This window comes from Entelurus aequoreus, linkage group LG17 (assembly GCF_033978785.1).
Source record: "Entelurus aequoreus isolate RoL-2023_Sb linkage group LG17, RoL_Eaeq_v1.1, whole genome shotgun sequence".
NCBI lineage: Eukaryota > Metazoa > Chordata > Actinopteri > Syngnathiformes > Syngnathidae > Entelurus > Entelurus aequoreus.
The window spans coordinates 11,219,953-11,245,090 of NC_084747.1; the positions used below are offsets into that span (position 1 = coordinate 11,219,953).

General features: G+C 37.1%; 1 protein-coding gene and 1 pseudogene across 1 annotated transcript; one reads left to right on the forward strand and one right to left on the reverse strand.

Annotated features, from left to right (window-relative positions):
- The window catches only part of LOC133632351 (protein NipSnap homolog 1-like), a 302,488-nt pseudogene that overhangs the window by 237,600 nt on the left and 39,750 nt on the right, over window positions 1-25,138 (reverse strand).
- LOC133632298 (putative mediator of RNA polymerase II transcription subunit 12) lies at window positions 5,705-25,138 on the forward strand. Its single transcript, XM_062024655.1, has 4 exons — window positions 5,705-6,189; window positions 21,894-22,039; window positions 22,159-22,216; window positions 22,319-25,138. The coding sequence occupies exons 1-4, from the start codon at window positions 5,793-5,795 to the stop codon at window positions 25,135-25,137; spliced, it is 3,420 nt and encodes a 1,139-aa protein (XP_061880639.1). The 5' UTR covers window positions 5,705-5,792; the 3' UTR covers window position 25,138.

The window sequence follows — 25,138 nt, forward strand, 5'->3', positions numbered from 1 at the left end:
CGCCCTTTTCTTCTTCGATTAAGATTTTTCAGTAGCCAAAGATTCCATAATGTTACATTACTGCCATCTTGCGGCGATATGGGAAATTATGCTCAAATTGAAAAGCTGCAACATCTTCTTTTTTTATTTTCTTTTTTTTAAATAAACATTTATTTATAGATGTCAACATTTACAAACATGCATGTTACATAAAGTGCAACATGCATGTTACATAAGGTGCAACATGCATGTTACATAAGGTGCAACATGCATATTACATAAGGTGCAACATGCATGTTACATAAGGTGCAACATGCATGTTACATAAGGTGCAACATGCATGTTCCATAAGGTGCAACATGCATGTTCCATAAGGTGCAGGCAACATCAATGTCCTTCTTGTATCTAACCATCACAGTCTTTACAGGGTAATAACCAGGAATGATTTTAAAAGAATATCTCTTTAAAGCTGCAACATCTCCTTCGCAAAGAACGTGTGCAACAACGTAAACAATAAGTGCAATATTAGGCAACATAAGTTGATGCTTACAAAAAACTGATAGACTAACTATCAATATAAACATGTATTGGATTAGAATAATGTATTACAATTAATTGCAAAAATATATACACAGGATTAAAATGGAATTAGACAAACTTTGGTTCTGTCCAGTTTTCATACAGTGAGATGGAAACTTGCCAAAACAAACACATTTCCATTGTAAACATCTGTTACGGTGAGTATGTGCCTTTAAAAGGAGGGGCCTGGGACGTCCTGCTTGACGTCATCAAGCGAGAGGAGAGTCAAAATGGCTTCCAAAAGACTGACTTGTGGTTATGTTTCTTAATTGTTTTTGTTTTTTTAGAAGTAACAATTATTTAACTTAAAACAAAACAAAAAAGTCACCGGTAGTAGTCAAACGCCATTATGCATTTTATTGGTGGGACTTGTTTGAAAATATAAATTTACATTTAATTTGACTTGTGTGTACATTGCAAATATTCCATAAGGTGGGGCCACAATATATAGAACAAAATATGTCCTACAAATTAGAAATGAAGACAATGAAAATAATACAAGGTGCTTATATACACATATATATATATATATATATATATATATATATATATATATATATATATATATATATATATATATATATATATATATATATATATATATATATATATATATATATATATATATATATATATATATATATACAGTATGTATATATATATATACAGTATGTATATATATATATATATGTGTGTATATATGTATTTATATATATTTTTATATATATATATATATATATATATATATATATATATATATATCCATCCATCCATTTTCTACCGCTTATTCCCTTCGGGGTCGCGGGGGGCGCTGGAGCCTATCTCAGCTACAATCGGGCGGAAGGCGGGGTACACCCTGGACAAGTCGCCACCTCATCGCAGGGCCAACACAGATAGACAGATAACATTCACACTCACATTCACACACTAGCGCCAATTTAGTGTCGCCAATCAACCTATCCCCAGGTGCATGTATTTGGAGTATATATATATATATATATATATATATATATATATATATATATATATATATATATATATATATATATATATATATATATATATATATATATATATGTATATATATATATATATATATATATATATATATGTATATATATATATGTATATATATATGTATATATATATATATATATATATACAACAGTGAAATAACAAAACTATTATATATATATATATATATATATATATATATATATATATATATATACATATATATATATATATATATATATATATATATATATATATATATATATATATATATATATATATATATATATAATAGTTTTGTTATTTCACTGTTGTGTTTACATATGCTATTCCTCATAACGACCACTAGTTGGCAGTGTTCAAGTTTGTTACGTAACAACTTTGTCTTTGATAAGAAGTGCTTTGGCTTCAGTTAGAATCAAGAACTGCACGATCCCACTTTAAAGAACTGATGCCTCCAGAGTGTTTTGATATCACTTCAAGAAATGAGACGCACACCTCTGATAATAAACATTTTAGATGATTATGTTTTGGCATTAAAATCAGATAAGAATAAGAATCAACTTTAGAAAATCGGAGGAGCCATTAAGAGATGAGCCAAAAAGAACGACTCCCTCAGTAATGAGCCGAAATTCCCCATCAACATCAAGGAGAGCTGTGAGCATAGATGCATTAGCGCGCCATTGGCAACATGCCTACACGGCGGCCATCTTAGTGCGGGCCAAGCTCCCTTTAAAGGTCAATTACAATCAATAAAACATTCTTATTTCTCAACAGATTATCATTCAGTTGACTTTATAGTCAATGTCAAAAACATGTGCTATTAATACACTAACATATTGTATCTATTGTTTTATTCCTCTCCGAAAAGTCATTAATTGTGTCCTTATTTCAACCCTACTGCATTGATTGATTGATTGAAACTTTTATTAGTAGATTGCACAGTACAGTACATATTCCGTACAATTGACCACTAAATGGTAACACCCCAATAAGTTTTTCAACTTGTTTAAGTCGGGGTCCACGTTAATCAGTTCATGGTAAATAGTGTGCAAGCGGCATAAAGTACAAGCCTTCTCGTTGTGTATCGCTTTTTGTGCTTTTTAGCATAGACATGTTATAAGTAGACGCAGCATTGGCTGCTGTGACGCGAGAAATTGGGCCGCCATCTTGAAGTGGTGACGAGGAGCCGGCGAGCAGCCTAAACTGACAGTTGACAGGTAGAAAACAAAGATGGTGGTCAGCGTTTTCCTGCTCAAATGAGCGGACTGTTGAAAATAGGAATCGGGGGATGACTTTTCACAAGTAAGATTTAACATTAACGTACTATTGGTTGTATTTTGTGAAAAGAATATTAGCACAGAGTTGAGAAGGAGCAAAGATCTTCAATAGTACTGAAATCGTAGCCGCTAGCAAACAAGAGTATGACCATAATAGAATTGCTTGTCAATGAAATTAATTACATTTAAAAATGTCATACTTGAATGACATAAAGTTGAAATAAATGATGAAGATATAAAAAGATTGTAAAATCAAACAGGGGTAAAAGTCAGAACCACAGTCCAGATTGTGTAGGGGTGGGGGGGTGGGGGGGGGGGGGTAATATATGTTAGCTAACTAGACAATCAGATGGACAGTGCCTATACAGTATTATACAAGTCTAAATTTAGTCTAGCTTTCAACCCAATTTTGTGTAGCCCACCTTCGTGAAATGCATATTTTATATATAGTTCTCTGCAAACCTATGAAATGTTCTATTTTGTCTTCATTATTTTGTCAGAATGCACCAGAATGCTTCATTTGTATGTGAAAATCACAAAGAAATCTTCTGGGGGAGGATGACCCCCCTACAGGGGTTTGCTTTACAAACTTTCAGCCCCACCTAAAACAAAATTCACCAGCCGCCACTGATTATGATGCATTCTCATTTTAGGCAAAGTATAAGACAATACTTTCTTAACAGTATAATTGTAAGCAGGAATAAGTCTTCAAGTAACAATATTCAAATACTAACATTGTTGGGTAAGACACGATTTGCTTTTATTCTGAATTCAGTGAAAAATTTGGTGGTTTTAGCTGATATAAAGACTTTCAGGTGTTTATATATGTTGAAGTATTTGGCAGACGCATTTATCCAAAGCGACATACATCAAAAATACATATAAAACAATCACTGTAAACATTATCATTTAAGGGAAGAATGTAATAGAAAATATCAATACAAAGTGTCAAGACAGAATAAACTCTCTGCTGCTGCAGCAACAGAGATACAGTCTATAAGATATATAGATATCTAATGTATTCATACATTGTTTGTGTAGCATGTATATATAACCTCATCATATTGTTTCTACAATTTAGAAATAGCTGACCCTTCTCTGGGATTATATTCCCAGTTTTGATCTCGGACATCTGGTCACTTATAGCAGTGTTTTTCAACCACTGTGCCGCGGCACACTAGTGTGCCGTGAGATACAGTCTGGTGTGCCGTGGGAGATTATCTAATTTCACCTTTTTGGGTTAGAAATATTTTTTGCAAAGCAGTAATTATAGTCTGCAAATGATGTGTTGTTGTTGAGTGTCGGTGCTGTCTAGAGCTCGGCAGAGTAACCGTGTAATACTCTTCCATGTCAGTAGGTGGCAGCCGGTAGCTAATTGCTTTGTAGATGTGGGAAACAGCGGGAGGCAGCGTGCAGGTAAAAAGGTGTCTCATGCTTAAACCAACAATAAACAAAAGGTGAGTGCCCCTAAGAAAAGGCATTGAAGCTTAGGGAAGGCTATGCAGAACAATACTAAAACTGAACTGGCTACAAAGTCAACAAAAACAGAATGCTGGACGACAGCAAAGACTTACTGTGGAGCAAAGATGTACATCCGAACATGACATGACAATCAACAAAGTCCCCACAAAGAACGATAAAAACAACTGAAATATTCTTGATTGCTAAAACAAAGTAGATGCGGGAAATATCGCTCAAAGGAAGACACGAAACTGCTACAGGAAAATACCCAAAAAATGGGAGTGCAAGACAAGAAGTAAAACACTACACACAGGAAAACAGCAAAAAAGTCCAAATAAGTCAGGGTGTGATGTGACAGGTGGTGACAGTACACCTACTTTGAGACAAGAGCTATAGTGATGCATGTTTGGTTATGCTTTAAAGTCATATCCAACAATTGCAACAACGATGTCAAAGTATGTTGGCGACAAACCCCAAGATGCAGAGATGATGGCAGGCATTGTGCGAGAAAACATGATTTAATTAAATACTATGGCAAAAAACAAACAAAAGGGAACAAACAAAAGGGAACAAACAAAAGGCGCGCACAAGGCGGAGAACAAACTAGGCTATGAACTAAAATAGCACAAAGGCTAACTGTGGACAAGAAACAAAAACACTTACTGTGACACGAATAAACAAAACTCACGTGGCAAGAAACGAGCAGGATGAACTATGATAGGACCAGAGTGGACAGAAGTAAACAGAGCTACAACAACAAGTATAAATGACAGGTAGTAGGGACAGGTAGAAATGACAATAATCCAGCCGTGACTGGAGGGCAGGACAGGTTTAAATAGCAGCTGGCTGATTGGCACCAGATGTGGCCAGGTGCCAATCAGCCACAGCTGAGGGGAAAAGGCACTCAGGGAGACAATCAGGAAATAACCAAAATAAGAGTGCTGACAGGAACTAAAAACAGGAAACCAGGACAAACGCAGAGGAAAACTAAAACTTGACCAAACTGACAAACGACTTTTTACTGTCAACTGAGTTTTGTTTTTTAATGATTGAGATGCCTCCGCATTTTTTAAACGCAAAAAATGTGCCTTGGCTCAAAGAAGGTTGAAAAACACTGACTTATAGCATACAAGAATATTCTATTACTGTTAAGCAAACTATGAATAACAAAACATGTGTCCTTTATCATAGCTACACGTATGACAAAAAAGGCGTGTGACAATCAGTGGTATTCAGTGAGGTAAGATGAATGAAATGCGCTGACAGTTCATTGCTCCTGGCGCGGATCACCACTCCAAGATGGCGGCCCCGCGTCTCGTCAGCGATGTCTATGCTTTGCCCCCAACTGGCTGATGCGCGCGGCTCAAACGGGGGGCGTGTCCCATCTAGCTGGCTCACATCCGTGCCCGCGAGCCACGAGTCAGAGGCTCGTTTCGAACGGCTCGCTCCCGACCTGCCCATCCCGAACGTGCGTCACGTATGCAGACACACAAAAGCGAGAGGACGCTTTCAGGAAGCCATGTTGACGACGCTCGTCACGCCACATTTCGACGCATAAACGGCGGAGGGGGGAGACCACGCCAAAGTGAGCCCGTAGTTCGACTCGGAAGGACGGAGGTAGCGAAGATGTCGGCGGACGATTTCCAGAGCAAGTACGCCTCCTTCATGGAGCACATCGTGAAGAGCACCGTCGAGGAAACTACCAAACTTTTTGAAACTATGGTCGACGACTTAAAGGCGGAACTATCGAGGGCCAAGATGGAGAACGAGGCCCTGAAAACAACATGCCGGGAAAACGAAACCCTGAACACTCCTTCGGTCAACGAGTCGAGCCAAAGCGAGGGCCCGGAGCGGCGCGACACGGCCGTCCAATGCGGTGAGTTGTGTTTGGTGGGGAAAACTTGTTCATTCCGTCAAAGTTAGTATCTTTAAAGACGTCTTGTGTTGGACGCCAGCGCTAAATTCGTCTGTTTTGCAACTGGATCAAAGGATTGCGTAACGCGCGGGGACGTACAATAGGAGGGAAACGCCACAAACGAACCTCGTTTTTTTAGAGCCGTGTTAAAGTCCATCCATACACATCGATATCGAATGCAATCTCAAAATTACGCGCACTTTTTAATAATCGGCATTTTAAAAAAAATGTTTCGTAGAAGATAAATCCGATAATTCCACTTCCGGTAGCAAGCTTTGTGTCCTGCTAAAGGCCGCGCCTTTTCCGGTTCCGCGAAACCTCAAGGAAATGTTTTTAAAAAAAATCTAATTTCTCAAACCGATTATTCAGTTTACTTTTCAAAAATTTCATATTTTATTAATACACTAACATATTATTTATTTTTTAATTCTCAAAAGTCATTCATAGTGTCTTATTTCAACATGCAAGCGGCACAAAGTACAGGCCTTCTTGTTGTGTACAGCTTATTGGTTTTTTTTTTATAGCCGTGTAAAAGTCCATCTAAACAAATCGATATCAAACACAATCTAAAAAATGTGCGCACTTTGTAATAGTCAGAATTAAAAAAAAAAAACTTTCGTAGAGGATAAATCCGATAATTCCACTTCCGGTAGCAAGGTTGGGTCCTGCTAAAGGCCGCGCCTCTTCCGGTTCAGCGAAACCTCAAGGAAATGTTTAAAAAAAAAAATCTAATTTCTCAAACCGATTATCATTCAGTTTACTTTTCAAAAACATGTGCTATTAATACACTAACATATTACATTTATTTTTTAATTCTCAAAAGTCATTCATAATGTCTTATTTCAACATGCAAGCGGCACAAAGTACAGGCCGTCTTGTTGTGTATTGCTTATTGTTTTTGTTTTTTTTAAGCCGTTTAAAAGTCCATCTAAACAAATCGATATCAAACACAATCTAAAAAATGTGCGCACTTTGTAATAGTCAGAATAAAAATAAATAAATGTTTCGTAGAGGATAAATCCGATAACTCCACTTCGGTAGCAAGGTTGGGTCCTGCTAAAGGCCGCGCCTCTTCCGGTTCCGCGAAACCTCAAGGAAATGTTAAAAAAAAAAAATCGAATTTCTCAAACCGATTATCATTCAGTTTACTTTTCAGAAACATGTGCTATTAAGACACTAACATATTATATTTATTTTTTAATTCTCAAAAGTCATTCATAATGTCTTATTTCAACCTGCAAGCGGCACAAAGTACAGGCCTTCTTGTTGTGTATTGCTTATTGTTTTTGTTTTTTTTAAGCCATGTAAAAGTCCATCTAAACAAATCGATATAGAACACAATCTAAAAAATGTGCGCACTTTGTAATAGTCAGAATAAAAATTAATAACTAAATACATGTTTCGTAGAGGATAAATCCAATAATTCCACTTCCGGTAGCAAGGTTGGGTCCTGCTAAAGGCCGCGCCTCTTCCGGTTCCGCGAAACCTCAAGGAAATGTTTTTAAAAAAAATCTAATTTCTCAAACCGATTATTATTAAGTTTACTTTTCAAAAATTTAACATTTTATTAATACACTAACATATTATTTATTTTTTAATTCTCAAAAGTCATTCATAATGTCTTATTTAAACATGCAAGCGGCACAAAGTACAGGCCTTCTTGTTGTGTATTGCTTATTGTTTTTGTTTTTAAAGCCGTGTAAAAGTCCATCTAAACAAATCGATATCGAACACAATCCAAAAAATGTGCGCACTTTGTAATAGTCAGAATAAAAATAAATAAATAAATAAATGTTTCGTAGAGGATAAATCCGATAATTCCACTTCCGGTAGCAAGGTTGTGTCCTGCTAAAGGCCGCGCCTCTTCCGGTTCCGCGAAACCTCAAGGAAATGTTTAAAAAAAAAATCTAATTTCTCAAACCGATTATCATTCAGTTTACTTTTCAAAAATTTAATATTTTATTAATACACTAACATATTATTTATTTTTTAATTCTCAAAAGTCATTCATAGTGTCTTATTTCAACATGCAAGCGGCACAAAGTACAGGCCTTCTTGTTGTGTATTGCTTATTGTTTTTGTTTTTTTTAAGCCGTGTAAAAGTCCATCTAAACAAATCGATATCGAACACAATCTAAAAAATGTGTGCACTTTGTAATAGTCAGAAGAAAAAAAAAAAGTTTCGTAGAGGATAAATCCGATAATTCCACTTCCGGTAGCAAGGTTGGGTCCTGCTAAAGGCCGCGCCTCTTCCGGTTCCGCGAAACAGCAAGGAAATGTTTAAAAAAAAAAATCTAATTTCTCAAACCGATTATCATTCAGTTTACTTTTAAAAAACATGTGCTATTAAGACACTAACATATTATATTTATTTTTTAATTCTCAAAAGTCATTCATAGTGTCTCATTTCAACCTGCAAGCGGCACAAAGTACAGGCCTTCTTGTTGTGTACTGCTTATTGTTTTTTTTTTAATAGCCGTGTAAAAGTCCATCTAAACAAATCGATATCGAACACAATCTAAAAAATGTGCACACTTTGTAATAGTCAGAATAAAAATTAATAACTAAATACATGTTTCGTAGAGGATAAATCCGATAATTCCACTTCCGGTAGCAAGGTTGGGTCCTGCTAAAGGTCGCGCCTCTTCTGGTTCCGCGAAACAGCAAGGATATGTTTAAAAAAAATAAATCTAATTTCTCAAACCGATTATCATTCAGTTTACTTTTCAAAAACATGTGCTATTAATACACTAACATATTATATTTATTTTTTAATTCTCAAAAGTCATTCATAGTGTCTTATTTCAACATGCAAGCGGCACAAAGTACAGGCCTTCTTGTTGTGTACAGCTTATTGTTTTTTTTTTATAGCCGTGTAAAAGTCCATCTAAACAAATCGATATCGAACACAATCTAAAAAATGTGCGCACTTTGTAATAGTCAGAATAAAAATAAATAAGTGTTTCGTAGAGGATAAATCCGATAATTCCACTTCCGGTAGCAAGGTTGGGTCCTGCTAAAGGCCGCGCCTTTTCCGGTTCCGCGAAACCTCAAGGAAATGTTTTAAAAAAAATCTAATTTCTCAAACCGATTATCATTCAGTTTACTTTTAAAAAAATTCATATTTTATTAATACACTAACATATTATTTATTTTTTAATTCTCAAAAGTCATTCATAATGTCTTATTTCAACATGCAAGCGGCACAAAGTACAGGCCTTCTTGTTGTGTACAGCTTATTGTTTTTGTTTTTTTAAAGCCGTGTAAAATTCCATCTAAACATATCGATATCGAACACAATCTAAAAAATGTGCGCACTTTGTATTAGTCAGAATAAAAATAAATAAATGTTTCGTAGAGGATATATCCGATAATTCCACTTCCGGTAGCAAGGTTGGGTCCTGCTAAAGGCCGCGCCTCTTCCGGTTCCGCGAAACAGCAAGGAAATGTTTAAAAAAAATAAATCTAATTTCTCAAACCGATTATCATTCAGTTTACTTTTCAAAAACATGTGCTATTAATACACTAACATATTATATTTATTTTTTTATTCTCAAAAGTCATGCATAGTGTGCAAGTGACACTATAATTATTTGATGCTTGTTTACATTAACAAATGTGATGTTTTAGACTGCTATATTGAACAATTACTCCTAATAGTAGCTCCTTGAATTCCTTCTAAGTCTATAACATGATCTGATAGCTCAGTTACAGCTCTTTTTATTACCAAATCTGTGTTATATGTGTTTTATGTTGCACGATTGCACCAAGAAAAATTCCTAGTTTGTGAACCCGTTCTCAAACAATGGCAATAAAACTATTCTGATTGTGATTCTAGTGTGCAAGCGGCACAAAGTACAGGCCTTCTTGTTGTGTATCGCTTATTGTTTTTTTTTATAGCCGTGTAAAAGTCCATCTAAACACATCAATATCGAACACAATCTCAAAAATACGCGCACTTTGTAATAGTTAGAATTTAAAAAAAAAGAAGTTGCGTAGAGAATAAATCCGATAATTCCACTTCCGGTAGCAAGTGTTGTGTCCTGCTAAAGGCCGCGCCTCTTACGGTTCCGCGAAACATTAAGGAAATGTTTTTGTTTTTTTAAATCCACTACAACAGACGTGTATGAGTCACAATTAATGACACCCTTTCATCTATAATACAAGACTAGATGTATGTTTATGTTTTAAAATGTTGCTGGTGGTGCATAACCAAGGCGTGTTCAAAGTGCAGCTCGGGGGCTATTTTTGTCCCACTGCTAGTTTTTTATTGGCCCTCAACATGTTTGACATCAGGGGCAGGCTACATGGCTGGAAACTCATCATGATATATGTCCTTTATACTGGTTGATATCAATATTTTTATGCCCAATAGAAAATATGGACCAGTAAAGTATAAACCTTCTCTGATTATAATCCTATCAGCTATCGAGGCAGAAAGGAAAGGAAATGTCAACACACGCCTGGAAAACAATCAATGTCAACACCATTCTAAAATTGCAATAAACACTTAACCACAAGTGCTTCATAAGAAGGCGCAAAAATAAGAAATATGTAAGAAATGCTTTAATAAAGTGTAACAAAATAGTGCAAAGTGTGAAAATGTAAACAGGGAGAAACCATTTTTTGCAGGTTTACTAGCAGGAAGTTACGCTGTCTGTGTAACATTTAGTTTGGTCTTTTATCTTTACTCGAATATGGAAATTAATTTATGTCAAGCAGCAATTATTTTTACGTAAATATTGTTAGACCAAATTATTATTTCAAAGTAGCACATTTGTTATATTTTATTTGTTTAATTTACACAGTCCTGCACTTCAGTTCCTCCCTGTTGTTTCCATACATCCGAATAGGGGACGGACGAGGTTTGTAATGATACAAGACTAGATGTATGTTTATGTTTTAAAATGTTTCTGGTTTTCCTCACGTGGTGCATAACCAAGGCGTGTTCAAAGTGCAGCTCGGGGGCCATTTTTGTCCCACTGCTAGTTTTTTATTGGCCCTCAACATGTTTGACATCAGGGGCAGGCTATATGGCTGAAAACTCATCATAATATACGTGTTTTATACTGGTTGGTATCAATATTTTTTATAACCAATAGAAAATATGGACCAGTAAAAATGAATTTTTTTTTACTTCAAATATAAACCTTCTCTGATTATAATCCTATCAGCTATCGAGGCAGAAAGGAAAGGAAATGTCAACACACGCCTGGAAAACAATCAATGTCAACACCATTCTAAAATCGCAATAAACACTTAACCACAAGTGCTTCATAAGAAGGCGCAAAAATAAGAAATATGTAAGAAATGCTTTAATAAAGTGTAACAAAATAGTGCAAAGTGTGAAAATGTAAACAGGGAGAAACCATTTTTTGCAGGTTTACTAGCAGGAAGTTACGCTGTCTGTGTAACATTTAGTTTGGTCTGTTATTCTTACACAAATATGGAAATGTATTTATGTCAAGCAGCAATTATTTTTACGTAAATATTGTTAGACCAAATTATTATTTCAAAGTAGCACATTTGTTATATTTTATTTGTTTAATTTACACAGTCCGGCACTTTAGTTCCTCCCTGTTGTTTCCATACATCCGAATAGGGGACGGACGAGGTTTGTAATAATACAAGACTAGATGTATGTTTATGTTTTAAAATGTTTCTGGTTTTCCTCACGTGGTGCATAACCAAGGCGTGTTCAAAGTGCACCTCGGGGGCCATTTTTGTCCCACTGCTAGTTTTTTATTGGCCCTCAACATGTTTGACATCAGGGGCAGGCTACATGGCTGAAAACTCATCATGATATATGTCTTTTATACTGGTTCATATTAATATTTTTATGACCAATACAAAATATAGACCAGTAAAATTTTTAATTTTTTTTTACTTCAAATATAAACCTTCTCTGATTATAATCCTATCAGCTATCGAGGCAGAAAGGAAAGGAAATGTCAACACAAGCCTGGAAAACAATCAATGTCAACACCATTCTAAAATTGCAATAAACACTTAACAACAAGTGCTTCATAAGAAGGCGAAAAAATAAGAAATATGTAAGAAATGCCTTAATAAAGTGTAACAAAATAGTGCAAAGTGTGAAAATGTAAACAGGGAGAAACCATTTTTTGCAGGTTTACTGGCAGGAAGTTACGCTGTCTGTGTAACATTTAGTTTGGTCTGTTATTCTTACTCGAATATGGAAATTAATTTATGTCAAGCAGCAATTATTTTTACGTAAATATTGTTAGACCAAATTATTATTTCAAAGTAGCACATTTGTTATATTTTATTTGTTTAATTTACACTGTCCTGCACTTTAGTTCCACCCTGTTGTTTCCATACATCCGAATAGGGGACGGACGAGGTTTGTAATAATACAAGACTAGATGTATGTTTATGTTTTAAAATGTTTCTGGTTTTCCTCACGTGGTGCATAACCAAGGCGTGTTCAAAGTGCAGCTTGGGGGCCATTTTTGTCCCACTGCTAGTTTTTTATTGGCCCTCAACATGTTTGACATCAGGGGCAGGCTATATGGCTGAAAACTCATCATGATATACGTGTTTTATACTGGTTGGTATCAATATTTTTATGAACAATAGAAAATATAGACCAGTAAAAATTAATTTTTTTTAACTTCAAATGTAACCCTTCTCTGATTATAATCCTATCAGCTATCGAGGCAGAAAGGAAAGGAAATGTCAACACAAGCCGGGAAAACAATCAATGTCAACACCATTCTAAAATTGCAATAAACACTTAACAACAAGCGCTTCAAAAGAAGGCGCAAAAATAAGAAATATGTAAGAAACGCTTTAATAAAGTGTAACAAAATAGTGCAAAGTGTGAAAATGTAAACAGGGAGAAACCATTATTTGCAGGTTTACTGGCAGGAAGTTACGCTGTCTGTGTAACATTTAGTTTGGTCTGTTATTCTTACTCAAATATGGAAATTTATTTATGTCAAGCAGCAATTATTTTTACGTAAATATTGTTAGACCAAATTATTATTTCAAAGTAGCACATTTATTATATTTTATTTGTTTAATTTACACTGTCCTGCACTTTAGTTCCACCCTGTTGTTTCCATACATCGGAATAGGGAACGGACGAGGTTTGTAATGATACAAGACTAGATGTATGTTTATGTTTTAAAATGTTGCTGGTTTTCCTCACGTGGTGCATAACCAAGGCGTGTTCAAAGTGCAGCTCGGGGGCCATTTTTGTCCCACTGCTAGTTTTTTATTGGCCCTCAACATGTTTGACATCAGGGGCAGGCTGTATGGCTGAAAACTCATCATGATATACGTGTTTTATACTGGTTCATATCAATATTTTTATGACCAATACAAAATATGGACCAGTAAAATTTTTAAATGTTTTTTACTTCAAATATAAACCTTATCTGATTATAATCCTATCAGCTATCGAGGCAGAAAGGAAAGGAAATGTCAACACACGCCTGGAAAACAATCAATGTCAACACCATTCTAAAATTGCAATAAACACTTAACCACAAGTGCTTCATAAGAAGGCGAAAAAATAAGAAATATGTAAGAAATGCTTTAATAAAGTGTAACAAAATAGTGCAAAGTGTGAATGTAAACAGGGAGAAACCATTTTTTGCAGGTTTACTGGCAGGAAGTTACGCTGTCTGTGTAACATTTAGTTTGGTCTGTTATTCTTACTCAAATATGGAAATTAATTTATGTCAAGCAGCAATTATTTTTACGTAAATATTGTTAGACCAAATTATTATTTCAAAGTAGCACATTTGTTATATTTTATTTGTTTAATTTACACAGTCCGGCACTTTAGTTCCTCCCTGTTGTTTCCATACATCCGAATAGGGAACGGACGAGGTTTGTAATAATACAAGACTAGATGTATGTTTATGTTTTAAAATGTTTCTGGTTTTCCTCACGTGGTGCATAACCAAGGCGTGTTCAAAGTGCAGCTCGGGGGCTATTTTTGTCCCACTGCTAGTTTTTTATTGGCCCTCAACATGTTTGACATCAGGGGCAGGCTGTATGGCTGAAAACTCATCATGATATATGTCTTTTATACAGGTTGGTATCAATATTTTTATGAACAATACAAAATATGGACCAGTAAAGTATAAACCTTCTCTGATTATAATCCTATCAGCTATCGAGGCAGAAAGGAAAGCCTGGAAAACAATCAATGTCAACACCATTCTAAAATTGCAATAAACACTTAACAACAAGCGCTTCAAAAGAAGGCGCATAAATAAGAAATATGTAAGAAATGCTTGTTAAGGTGTAACAAAATAGTGCAAAGTGTGAAAATGTAAACAGGGAGAAACCTGAGAAGACCATATTTTTGCAGGTTTACTGCCAGGAAGTCACGCTGTCTGTGTAACATTTAGTTTGGTCCGTTATTCTTACACAAATATGGAAATAAATTTATGTTAAGTATAAAAAGATGTATGTTTATGTTTTAAAAATCTTTCTGGTTTTCCTCACGTGGTGCATAACCGAGGAGGGTTCAGGCTATTTTTGTCCCAAACTTCTTGACATTGCGGTACATGTGACCCAACTGATGCCAACACCCGTATAAATACAGGGCCCCCGTGTCACGATTTCTGCGCATTGGGTTCACATTACACTAGGGGTGATGTTTGATAAGAAATGATCGAGTTCGAGCCTATTATCGAATCCTCTTATTGAACCGATTCCTTATCGATTCTCTTATGGAGTCCAGATAGGTTGTTGCGTATGGAAAAAAACACACAATATTTTGTTTAACAAAAGCTCACTTTTATTATATAAGAAAAAAATAAAGTCTCATGAATAAATAAATATTGACTGTTACCCCCCTAAAAAAATAAATTAAATAAAAATTGACTGTTGTTACCCAAAGTATATTAAGTGGGATTTTTAAGTAAAACAAATATATACAGTAACACAAAAACAAGCTGTCTCTGTGATCACTATAGGTGTATAAATAATAATATAGCGTTAAATGAAATCAGTCCGTTGTGCACAAAACTGAAAATAATACAGCTCTCCAAAAAGTGCACTTCTGCTGCTATTGGAACATAACTGTTTGTTATGATGCTTTGACATTTTTGCACTTTATTTCTTTATTGAAAGAAAATTCTATGAAGAGAAAAGTTGTTTGCAAATGTGGTTACAATGCTAAAAAATGAAAAGTTAAAGCTAAAAAAAGAAATACACTTTATTGAGTTAAAATTATTTCTTTATATGGGGAAATATGTGATGTTATGAGTAGGGATGATGTTTGATAAGAAATTATCGAGTTCGAGCCTATTATCGAATCCTCTTATCGAACCGATTCCTTATCGATTCTCTTATCGAGTCCAGATAGGTTGTTGTATATGGAAAAAAACACACAATATTTGGTTTAACAAAAGCTCACTTTTATTATATAAGAAAACAATTTAATCTAAAAAATAAATAAATATTGACTGTTACCCCCCTAAAAAAATATATATATATATATTGACTGTTGTTACCCAAAGTATATTAAGTGGGATTTTTCAGAAAAACAAATATATAAGGTAACACAAAAACAAGCTGTCTCTGTGATCACTATAGGTGTATAAATAATAATATAGTGTTAAATAAAATCAGTCCGTTGTGCACAAAACTGAAAATAATACAGCTCTCCAAAAAGTGCACTTCTGCTGCTATTTGACATAACTGTTTGTTATGATGCTTTGACATTTTTGCACTTTATTTCTTTATTGAAAGAAAATTCTATGAAGAGAAAAGTTGTTTGCAAATGTGCTTACAATGCTAAAAAATGAAAAGTTAAAGCTAAAAAAAGAAATACACTTTATTTAGTTAACATTATTTCTTTATAGGGGGGGAAGATGTGATGTTATGAGCTAGGAATATAACAACTACACTACCCAGCATGCAACGGGAGTGACGAGCATGCGTGGTAGCCCCGAAAAGTGTTGTTGCATGTTGCCACGCCGGCAGCCGGCAGAAAACCGGTTTCGAGTATCACATTACACATAGAAGTCGCATATTTTTTTGTTACATGAACGACTGCATAAAAAGATCGGATTCGGCCACCTTCTCACTCCTGAGAATGTTGCCTAATTTGGATTTTTATATAGTCATTACGTTCTCGTGGGTTTTACTCCTGGTGCATTTATGACAATTTGAAGGCGTTTGTACAAGCGTTGTCAAATTTTTTCTTAATTATTTTGTGTCATAGATCACGAAGAAAGTGGACAAGAATTTTGTCTGTCACACTTTGTGGGGCGTTTGCTTCAATTTCTTCCTCGCCTATTTTATGCTCATTTACGGTCTATTTTTGCGAATAAATATGACGTTTGTGGCTTTTTGATGATGTATGGGTCACATGGACGTGACTCGTTTGTTCAGAATGCATATTTGATTAATACCAACATACAAAAGAGGCCTGTGTCGGACTAAAAAAAAAAATTGAAGCGTATTGTTAACGGAAAAATCGGTTACAAAAAAATCGTAACACGGCCAAAGTGGTACCCTCATTGTTTCAATTCGCAGTACCTGGCCCTCGGTGGAAACGTTTGGACACCCATGTAGTGCTGGGCGATCAAATGATATCATTATTTATGGCAATAGACGCAAAATCGATATCAATAGAAAATATGTTCGTTTTAACGTACATTTTTGTTTTCTTTGTTTAGGAAAAAATGGGAAGTTGTGTGCAAGGTTAGTTGCATGAACAAAAAAGTTTTGTTGCGCCCCCTAGGAAGAAGAAAATATTTTGTGCCCCTCCACTCTCCACAGTTAATAGAAATATTGCATAATTTATCTATAAAGTTGTTATAAGTACACCTCTGCATAACATTGTAAGCTTATTACCTTTAAAGGAAACAACACACCGGCCTTTTTCTCGTCTTCCACCGTGGTTACGCCTCATCATATTCTGGCACGGCAAAAAAAGCATGTTCCACGATGTCACACCCGCCCCACCCCACCGGCATCGCACCGTGCCCCCCCCGCCCCCCTCTCTATTTGAGAAGGACTGCTCTATGCTAACCAAGCATCGTAGGACGTGATCACTGATCAGTAGGAGTGACTTGCTATCAGGTAACAGTATCAGTATGTATTGGATACATCTCATAAGTTCTAGTTATGGATGATACTGCAGACGGATCACGTCGATAATTTCAATAATGAAAAATCACCCGATTTCAAAGAAAAGCTTGTAATTTCCGTGTTTGCGGTGGGTCTCCATGTTGAGGTTTGTGCTGCTGCCCTCTCCAGTATGGCTGCATATTTATGATGTCACGATTAGGGTCGGACCATAAAACGATGTCAACATATATCAGGATAGACACGTAATCAATACCAATAAAAGAAATGTGTTCTAAAAAACTTTGTATACTTTTTTTCCCTTCTTCGTCGGAAGAAATCGCAAGTTGCGAAGCAAGGTTGGTTGCGTGAATAGGGTTGCAAAGGGGTGGAAACTTTCCGGAAATTTACCACGGGAAGTTAAGCTTGGGAAGTTTGGAAATTTTGAAAAAAGTGTTATTATTCAAAGTTGGACACCGTCCATCTTATTCTATAGAATAAGATGAGAAGCTTGTAAAACACTAATGCAATGCCACACACTGATTATAAATAGTCAGCTAAACAATTGGAGTAGTCTTTAAAAAATATACTGATGGACACATGAATAGAAATAGGCTAGATGAATAAATGAACACTTAGGGTTAGGGTTAGAGTTACTCAGCATGCTAAATCAAACTAACCTACATTCTTGTATGACAACAGAATGGCTAGCAGAACAGAACGCAGAGGAAACTACACCTTTTGATTTACTATTTGCTAGTTGAACTTTACACATCACAAAAAAGGTAAATTTGGATCGCTAACGTTGTTAGCATAAATGAATGGGAATTAACATAGAGAAAATTAGCATCACGGCTAACGGAGCAATATTTTGGGTGCATTATGAGACTGTGGTGGTACATAAACCTAACTAGCTAGAGATATTGGCCCCAAAATCATTGAACAAGTACAGGAACAGCTAGCTAGCTTGAGTGGAAGTCTGCTGGAGTAGTCTACAGTCATACATTAACAAGCAATTACACCACTATTAAACTTAATATATTTACCCCGGTAATATCATCAACACTTACCAGTCCTTGGGCTCAAATACTAGTGTGGCCTCAATAGCGCTGCTGTAGTGTGTAGCATGCTGGGAATTATCTGTGCATGTGATGGAAGAATGCACTGCACATGTGATGGAGGAATGCATAGTGCAGGGTTGAAATTCTACTGACTTTGCATTAAATCAGGTTGTTTTAGCTAATAACCATGCTGCAAGATCTAGCATGTTGCATTCAATGTTTATTCCCATGAATTCCCGTTAATTCCCATGGAAAGTTTCAAACTTTGAATATTCCCGGAAATTTGCAACCCTATGCGTGAACAAGAGGCACTCCATCTCCGGTAACCGAGCAACGCAGGAAGTGACCACTGATCAGTGGGAGTGACACTCCAACAGCCAATCAGGTGACAGTATCAAGTAGAGGTGGGGCTCTTTGACCATCTCACGATACCATTACGATTCAGGAGCTACGATATGATTACAAATCGATTATTGGTGCATCTTTAATTGATGTACATAGATGCAATTTTAAATGTGGTTTTGTTTCACTACATAAGCGTTTATCACTTGCAACTTTTAAAAACAGAGCATTTTTAATAAGAAATCCATCACGTTTATTACATTCCTGGAAATGTGTGCAAAACTGGAACATAAGAGCCTTAAAATAAGGAGCTGGTTGCATATCTAAAATATATATTATTTCATCCACCTCTATTATCAAGTTTGGTTGCGCCATCTTGTTGTCTGGCGGTTGATTCTTTGCATGAAACTAAAAATGAGTGGATATATTTGTGGATAAAACGGGAAAAGTTACGTTGACAGTATGGCAGTGTTTTGGACTTTTTCAAACGGACCGTAATGGGTAATACCACTCCACCTTAGCTGCGCTCTGTCCTACAATAGTTCTGTTTTCATTTTCACACTTTGCACTATTTTTTTCCCACTTTACTAAGTACCGTAATTTCCGGACTATACGCCGCTACTTTTCCCCCTCGTTCTGGTCCCTGCGGCTTATACAAGGGTGCGGCTTATTTACGGCCTGTTCTTCTCCGACACCGACGAAGAGGATTTCGGTGGTTTTAGTACGCAGGAGGAAGACGATGACACAATGATTAAAGACTGACTTTTCATATACCGGTAGGCTGGTTATTTTGATAACGTACAGGTGAGCACTTTGTATTACTTTGCAGCGTTGTATTATTTGTACTCTGCACCGAATGCTGTTCGCCATGTCAAAGATGTGAAAGTTTGATTGAAGGATTGAAAGATTTATTGTTAATAAATGGGACGCTTTGCGTTCCCAAACAGTCATCTCTGTCCCGACAATCCCCTCCGTGGTAGCAGGAACCCCGATATACTACGCTAATTACACATCAAAACCCTGCGGCTTATAGTCGGGTGCGGCTTATATATGGAGCAATCTGTATTTTCCCCTAAATTTAGCTGGTGCGGCTTATAGTCAGGTGCGGCTTATAGTCCGGAAATTACGGTATTTCTTATGTATTTTTGCACATTCATTATAAAAGGTTATTGTTAAGTGTTCAGTGTAACTTTGGCTGACATTGTTTTCCTTTCCTTTCTGCCATGATATCTGAGGGGATTATAAACCGAGGAAGGTTACATTGGAAATAAAAATATTAACATTTAATGTATTTTTTTCTTGGTCCTTATTTTCGATGGGTCATAAAAATATTAATAATTATCGATATTGACCAACGTTTGAAAAATAATGTATCGGTCTTCAGGAGCGGGAAGTGAACTACAATGGTATGGTTTTCAGAAAATATCCTACATCTGGAGTCGAACTACATTGTCCCAAAGTAAAAAAATAGCATTACATTCTTTTGAAAAATACTGGAGGGGGTTCAGCTCACCCAAGTGAAGGGAGTTTGGCGTGAAAAGTTTGATCCGATGTTTTGTTCCACCTTCTCAGAAGTCTCACTATGACAACTCCCCTGTATGTTGGAGAAATTGTGGGAACTTTAATGCAAACCACTACCATGTTTTCTGGGACTGCTCTGCCATAAAGGACTATTGGAAAGTGATACACCAAGCTCTACTGGATATTTTCAAATGTGAAGTACCCCTTGAAAGTTAAGACTCTGTTTTTCGGACATGTAGCTCAGGATTGGCTGAAAAAAGATAAACGCTTAATGAATGTCCTACGAGTGGCCTGTAAAAAAAGACCATGACCAGGAGGTGGATATCCCAGGAGAGCCCAACTTTGAAGCAATGGAAGGAAATCCCAATGGACATTTATAAAATGGAGAAGATAACTGCTTTTATTAATTATAAATTGGAGAAATGTACTTCATACTGGGAAAACTGGGTCAATTATGTCACGCCCCATAAGCCTGATTTTAATTTCTCGAATTAGTGAAGGAAAAAAAGGATTACTCCCTATGTGTCTATATATATTTGTTTTAATTATTATTTACTATCTGCTTATATTCTTTTATTTTAATTATTATTGTTATTATTTTTTAATTTATTTAATTGATTTATCTGTAAATATTATTATTATTTTGTTTTCTTGCTGTTTCTTTCTTTTGACATTTAGGGCAGATGACAGATATATGATGTAATGCAGTGTTTTTCAACCTTTTTTGAGCCAAGGCACATTTTTTGCGTTGAGAAAATGCGGCGGCACACCACCAGCAATCATTAAAAAACAAAACTCAGTTGACAGTGAAATGTCACAATTGTTGGATATGACTTTAAAGCATAACCAAGCATGCATCACTATAGCTCTTGTCTCAAAGTAGGTGTACTGTCACCACCTGTCACATCACACCCTGACTTATTTGGACTTTTTTGCTGTTTTCCTGTGTGTAGTGTTTTACTTCTTGTCTTACGCTCCTATTTTGGTGGCTTTTTCTCTTATTTTTTTTGGTATTTTCCTGTAGCAGTTTCATGTCTTCCTTTGAGCGATATTTCCCGCATCTACTTTGTTTTAGCAATCAAGAATATTTCCGTTGTTGTGGGGACATTGTTGATGGTCATGTCATGTTGGGATGTATATTGTGGATGCGGTCTTTGCTCCACAGTAAGTCTTTGCTGTCGTCCAGCATTGTGTTTTTGTTTACTTTGTAGCCAGTTCAGTTTTAGTTTCGTTCTGCATAGCCTTCCCTAATCTTCAATGCCTTTTCTTAGGGGCACTCACCTTTTTGTTTATTTTTGGTTTAAGCATTGGACACCTTTTTACTGCACACTGCCTCGCGCTGCTCCTGACATCTACAAAGCAATTAGCTACCTGCTGCCACCTACTGATATGGAAGAGTATTACACGGTTACTCTGCCGAGCTCTAGACAGCACCGACACTCAACAACAACACATCATTTGCAGACTATTATTACTGGTTTGCAAACAATATTTCTAACCCAAATAGGTGAAATTAGATAATCTCCCATGGCACACCAGACTGTATCTCACGGCACACTTGTTGAAAAACACTGATATAATGGATAGGAATGTCTGATACTGGATGTCAATAAAATAAAAATACTGAAATGTTAATGAATTTCTAAAAGCTTATTTGTCATTACGCTCTATTTGTGTTTGCAGACCTTCTTCCCAGCCACGCCTCATTGGGACAAAGCACAGAGGATCAAAACCCACAACGTGCTCACGAAGAGAGGGTTTACAACCTGCTGAAGGACCACGACTATGATGCTTCATTTAAAGATATTTTTTACCAGTCGCAGCCAGAGGTGTGTGTGTATAAAGTTTGTACAAGCCATAAGCACAATATTCACTGTAACAATCAAGTCCACAAGGTTCGGGTTTGTGTTCAAAATGGGTTGTAATTTTTTTCTCTTTTCCACTGTAGATGTTAAATGTCTCTCGACCCACAGACACCAGCAATGAACTCTTCCTTGCTCTCTCAGGTAATGCCTTACATGGGATTTAAAACATTCACACTACTTTGTGTAATAGCTCCCTAAATTTGGCCTTTCTATCTTTTCTCGTTCACCTCCCGCTGTTTTTAGATTCATCACCAGACTCTTCCGGTGAAACTGACTCAGAAGACTACCAGATTGACCAGCAAACTGACACAGAAGACCATCAGACTGACCAGCAAACTGTCACGGAAGATATTGACCGGCAATGTTCATATGGGATGTGTAGAAAAAATAAGTGCTTAGTGACCGCAGTTCAAGCTGGGTTAAAAAGAGATGGCGATGTACACAAACCACCAACTAAATCGGCAAGATCACCTGCTACCACTGGTAATAACACAAAAGCGAAATCCAATCAGACGTTGGGGCGCAAAGGATACGCTAATCCCTCAACTTTCCAAGAACAGTTGGCCGCACCAAAGGTTAAAATTCAGCATCAATCATTTGGTAAAACACCAGCAAATAAACAAGCGCGTGTGGTTGTGCAGCAGTACAGTGGTGTTTCCCATTCAGAAGAACAGCAAGTGGAGCCAAGACTGCCGGAGAAACAAATGCAGGGGAAGGAACAGCAAGTGGAGCCAAGACTGCCGGAGAAACAAATGCAGGGGAAGGAACAGCAAGTGGAGCCAAGACTGCCGGAGAAACAAATGCAGGGGAAGGAACAGCAAGTGGAGGCAAGACTGCTGGAGAAACAAATGCAGGGGAAGGAACAGCAAGTGGAGCCAAGACTGCCGGAGAAACAAATGCAGGGGAAGGAACAGCAAGTGGAGCCAAGACTGCCGGAGAAACAAATGCAGGAGAAGGAACAGCAAGTAGAGTCCACTCTGTTGAAAAAACAAATGGAGCAGAAGGAACAGCAAATAGAGTCAACATTGCTGAAAAAACAAATGGAGAGGAAGGAACAGCAAAAAGAGCCAACACTGTGGGAGAAACAAATTGAGAGGAAGGAACAGCAAGTACAGTCAACACTGCTGGGAAAACAACCGGAGGGAAAGGAACAGCGAATAGAGCTAACAGTGATAGAGAAAGAACTGGAGGGAAAGGAACAGCGAATAAAGCAAACACTGCCAGAGAAAGAACTGGAGCAAACGGAGCAGCAAGTAGAGTCAACACCGCTTGAGAAACAAATGGAGAGGAAGGAACAGCAAGTAGAGTCAACACTGCTGGAGAAACAACTGGATGTGGGGGGAAATAAGTGTAGCTTGACTGAAGAGGAACAGCAAGTGGAGCAAACACTGCCTGAGAAAGAACTGGCGGGAAAGGAACATCAAGTAGAGCCAACGGTGCTGGAGAAAGAACTGGTGGGAAAGGAACAGCAAATAAAGCAAACACTGCCAGAGAAAGAACTGGAAGGAACGGAACTGCAAGTGGAGCAAACACTGCTGGAGAAACCACTGAAGGAGGGGCCAAACAAATATGGCTCGACTGAAGAGAAGGCAAACGTGGAAATAAATGTGACGGTAAACAAAAACCGAAGGCAAAGAAAACAGCCCTCAGACAAAGTAAAACGTTTGCTTCAGACTCCGAAACAAATAGGTGTTTCAGCGTCAAATAATGGCGAGGAACATAATGGAGTGGAACACGTTCCTACTATTTTCGAGAGGTACACATCTTTATGTGAGGTTACAAAAGTGAGTCCGAGGTCATGTACAACTGAAAGTACCACCAAAGCCAGCCCTGCAAAGAGTTCATTCCCACCCGAGATCATCTCTGTTCAGGGAAATGCCAGTTCGAAAAAGACCCGAGCAAATCGCCCGCACCAGGATAGGTCTGCCCATAAAAAGACTGACTCTCCAAGGAAAAGTTTAATTAGAAAATCTGGTCGTTCAAAAAAATTCTATGGCATCACAAAAGTGTGTCTGAGATCAAGTACAGCTAAAGATGCCACCACCACCACAAACAGCCCTCTAAAGACAACAGACCCACCTGGTCGTAAGAAGCGTGTCTCCACCCGGGAAAATTCTGCCTTGAAAAAGACCCAAACTATTTCGCCACTTCAAGATAGGTCTGAAAATGCAGACACGGAATCTTCAGGGAAAAGGTCAACTCGAAATTCTGCTAATTCTAATAAATCTCCTGGGGTTCCAGAAGTGTCTCTGAGGTCAAGTACAACTAAAGATAGTGCCACAACCAGCCCCCTAAAGACTAAATTCTCACCTGAGATTATCTCCACTCAGGAAAATGCTAGCTCGAAAAAGATCCAAACTGTTTCTCCACATCAGGATGGGTCTTTCCGTAAAAACACTGAATCTTCCGATAATGGATTAGGCCAAGATGGTGCTAGTTCAGAAAAGTCTCTTTGTGTTCCAGAAGTGTGTCTAAGATCAAGCACAACTAAAGATACCACCAGCACGCCAAAGAGTACAGTCCCACCCGAGAGTATCTCCGCTGAAGAAGATGCTGGCTCGCAACTGACCCAAACAATTTCTCCACACCAAGATTTGTCTGCCCATAAAAAGACAAAATTAATTAAAAATTCCGCTACTTCAAAAAAGTCACATGGTGTTCCAGAAGTGTGTCTTAAATTAAGTACAACTAAAGATACCACCAAAACCAGCCCCGCAAAAACTGCACCCCCACCTGTGAGTATGTCTGCTAAAGAAAATGCTAGCTTGAAAAAGACCCAAACAAATTCCCCACAGCAGGACAGGTCTTCCCATAAAGAGGTTGAATCTTTAGGGACAAGATTAAGTACATTTTCTGCTAGCTCAAAGTCCCACGGTGTTCCAGAAGTGGGTCTAATATTAAGTACAACTAAAGAAACCACCGCAACCAGCCCCCAAAGAGTCCATTCCCACCTGAGATTATCTCCACTGAAGAAACCGCTAGCTCCAAAAAGACCCAACCAGATTCCCCACAGCAGGAAAGATCTGCCCATAAAAAGACTGACTCTTCAGTGGCAAGATTAAC

What these genes read in the sequence shown, in the direction of transcription:
- LOC133632298 (XM_062024655.1), top strand. Translation starts at nt 5,793, where the DNA reads ATGCAGACACACAAAAGCGAGAGGACGCTTTCAGGAAGCCATGTTGAC. An exon ending in TTTACCAGTCGCAGCCAGAG is followed by an intron (nt 22,040 to 22,158) that starts GTGTGTGTGTAT and finishes TTTCCACTGTAG; the next exon opens with ATGTTAAATGTCTCTCGACC. An exon ending in ACTCTTCCTTGCTCTCTCAG is followed by an intron (nt 22,217 to 22,318) that starts GTAATGCCTTAC and finishes CGCTGTTTTTAG; the next exon opens with ATTCATCACCAGACTCTTCC.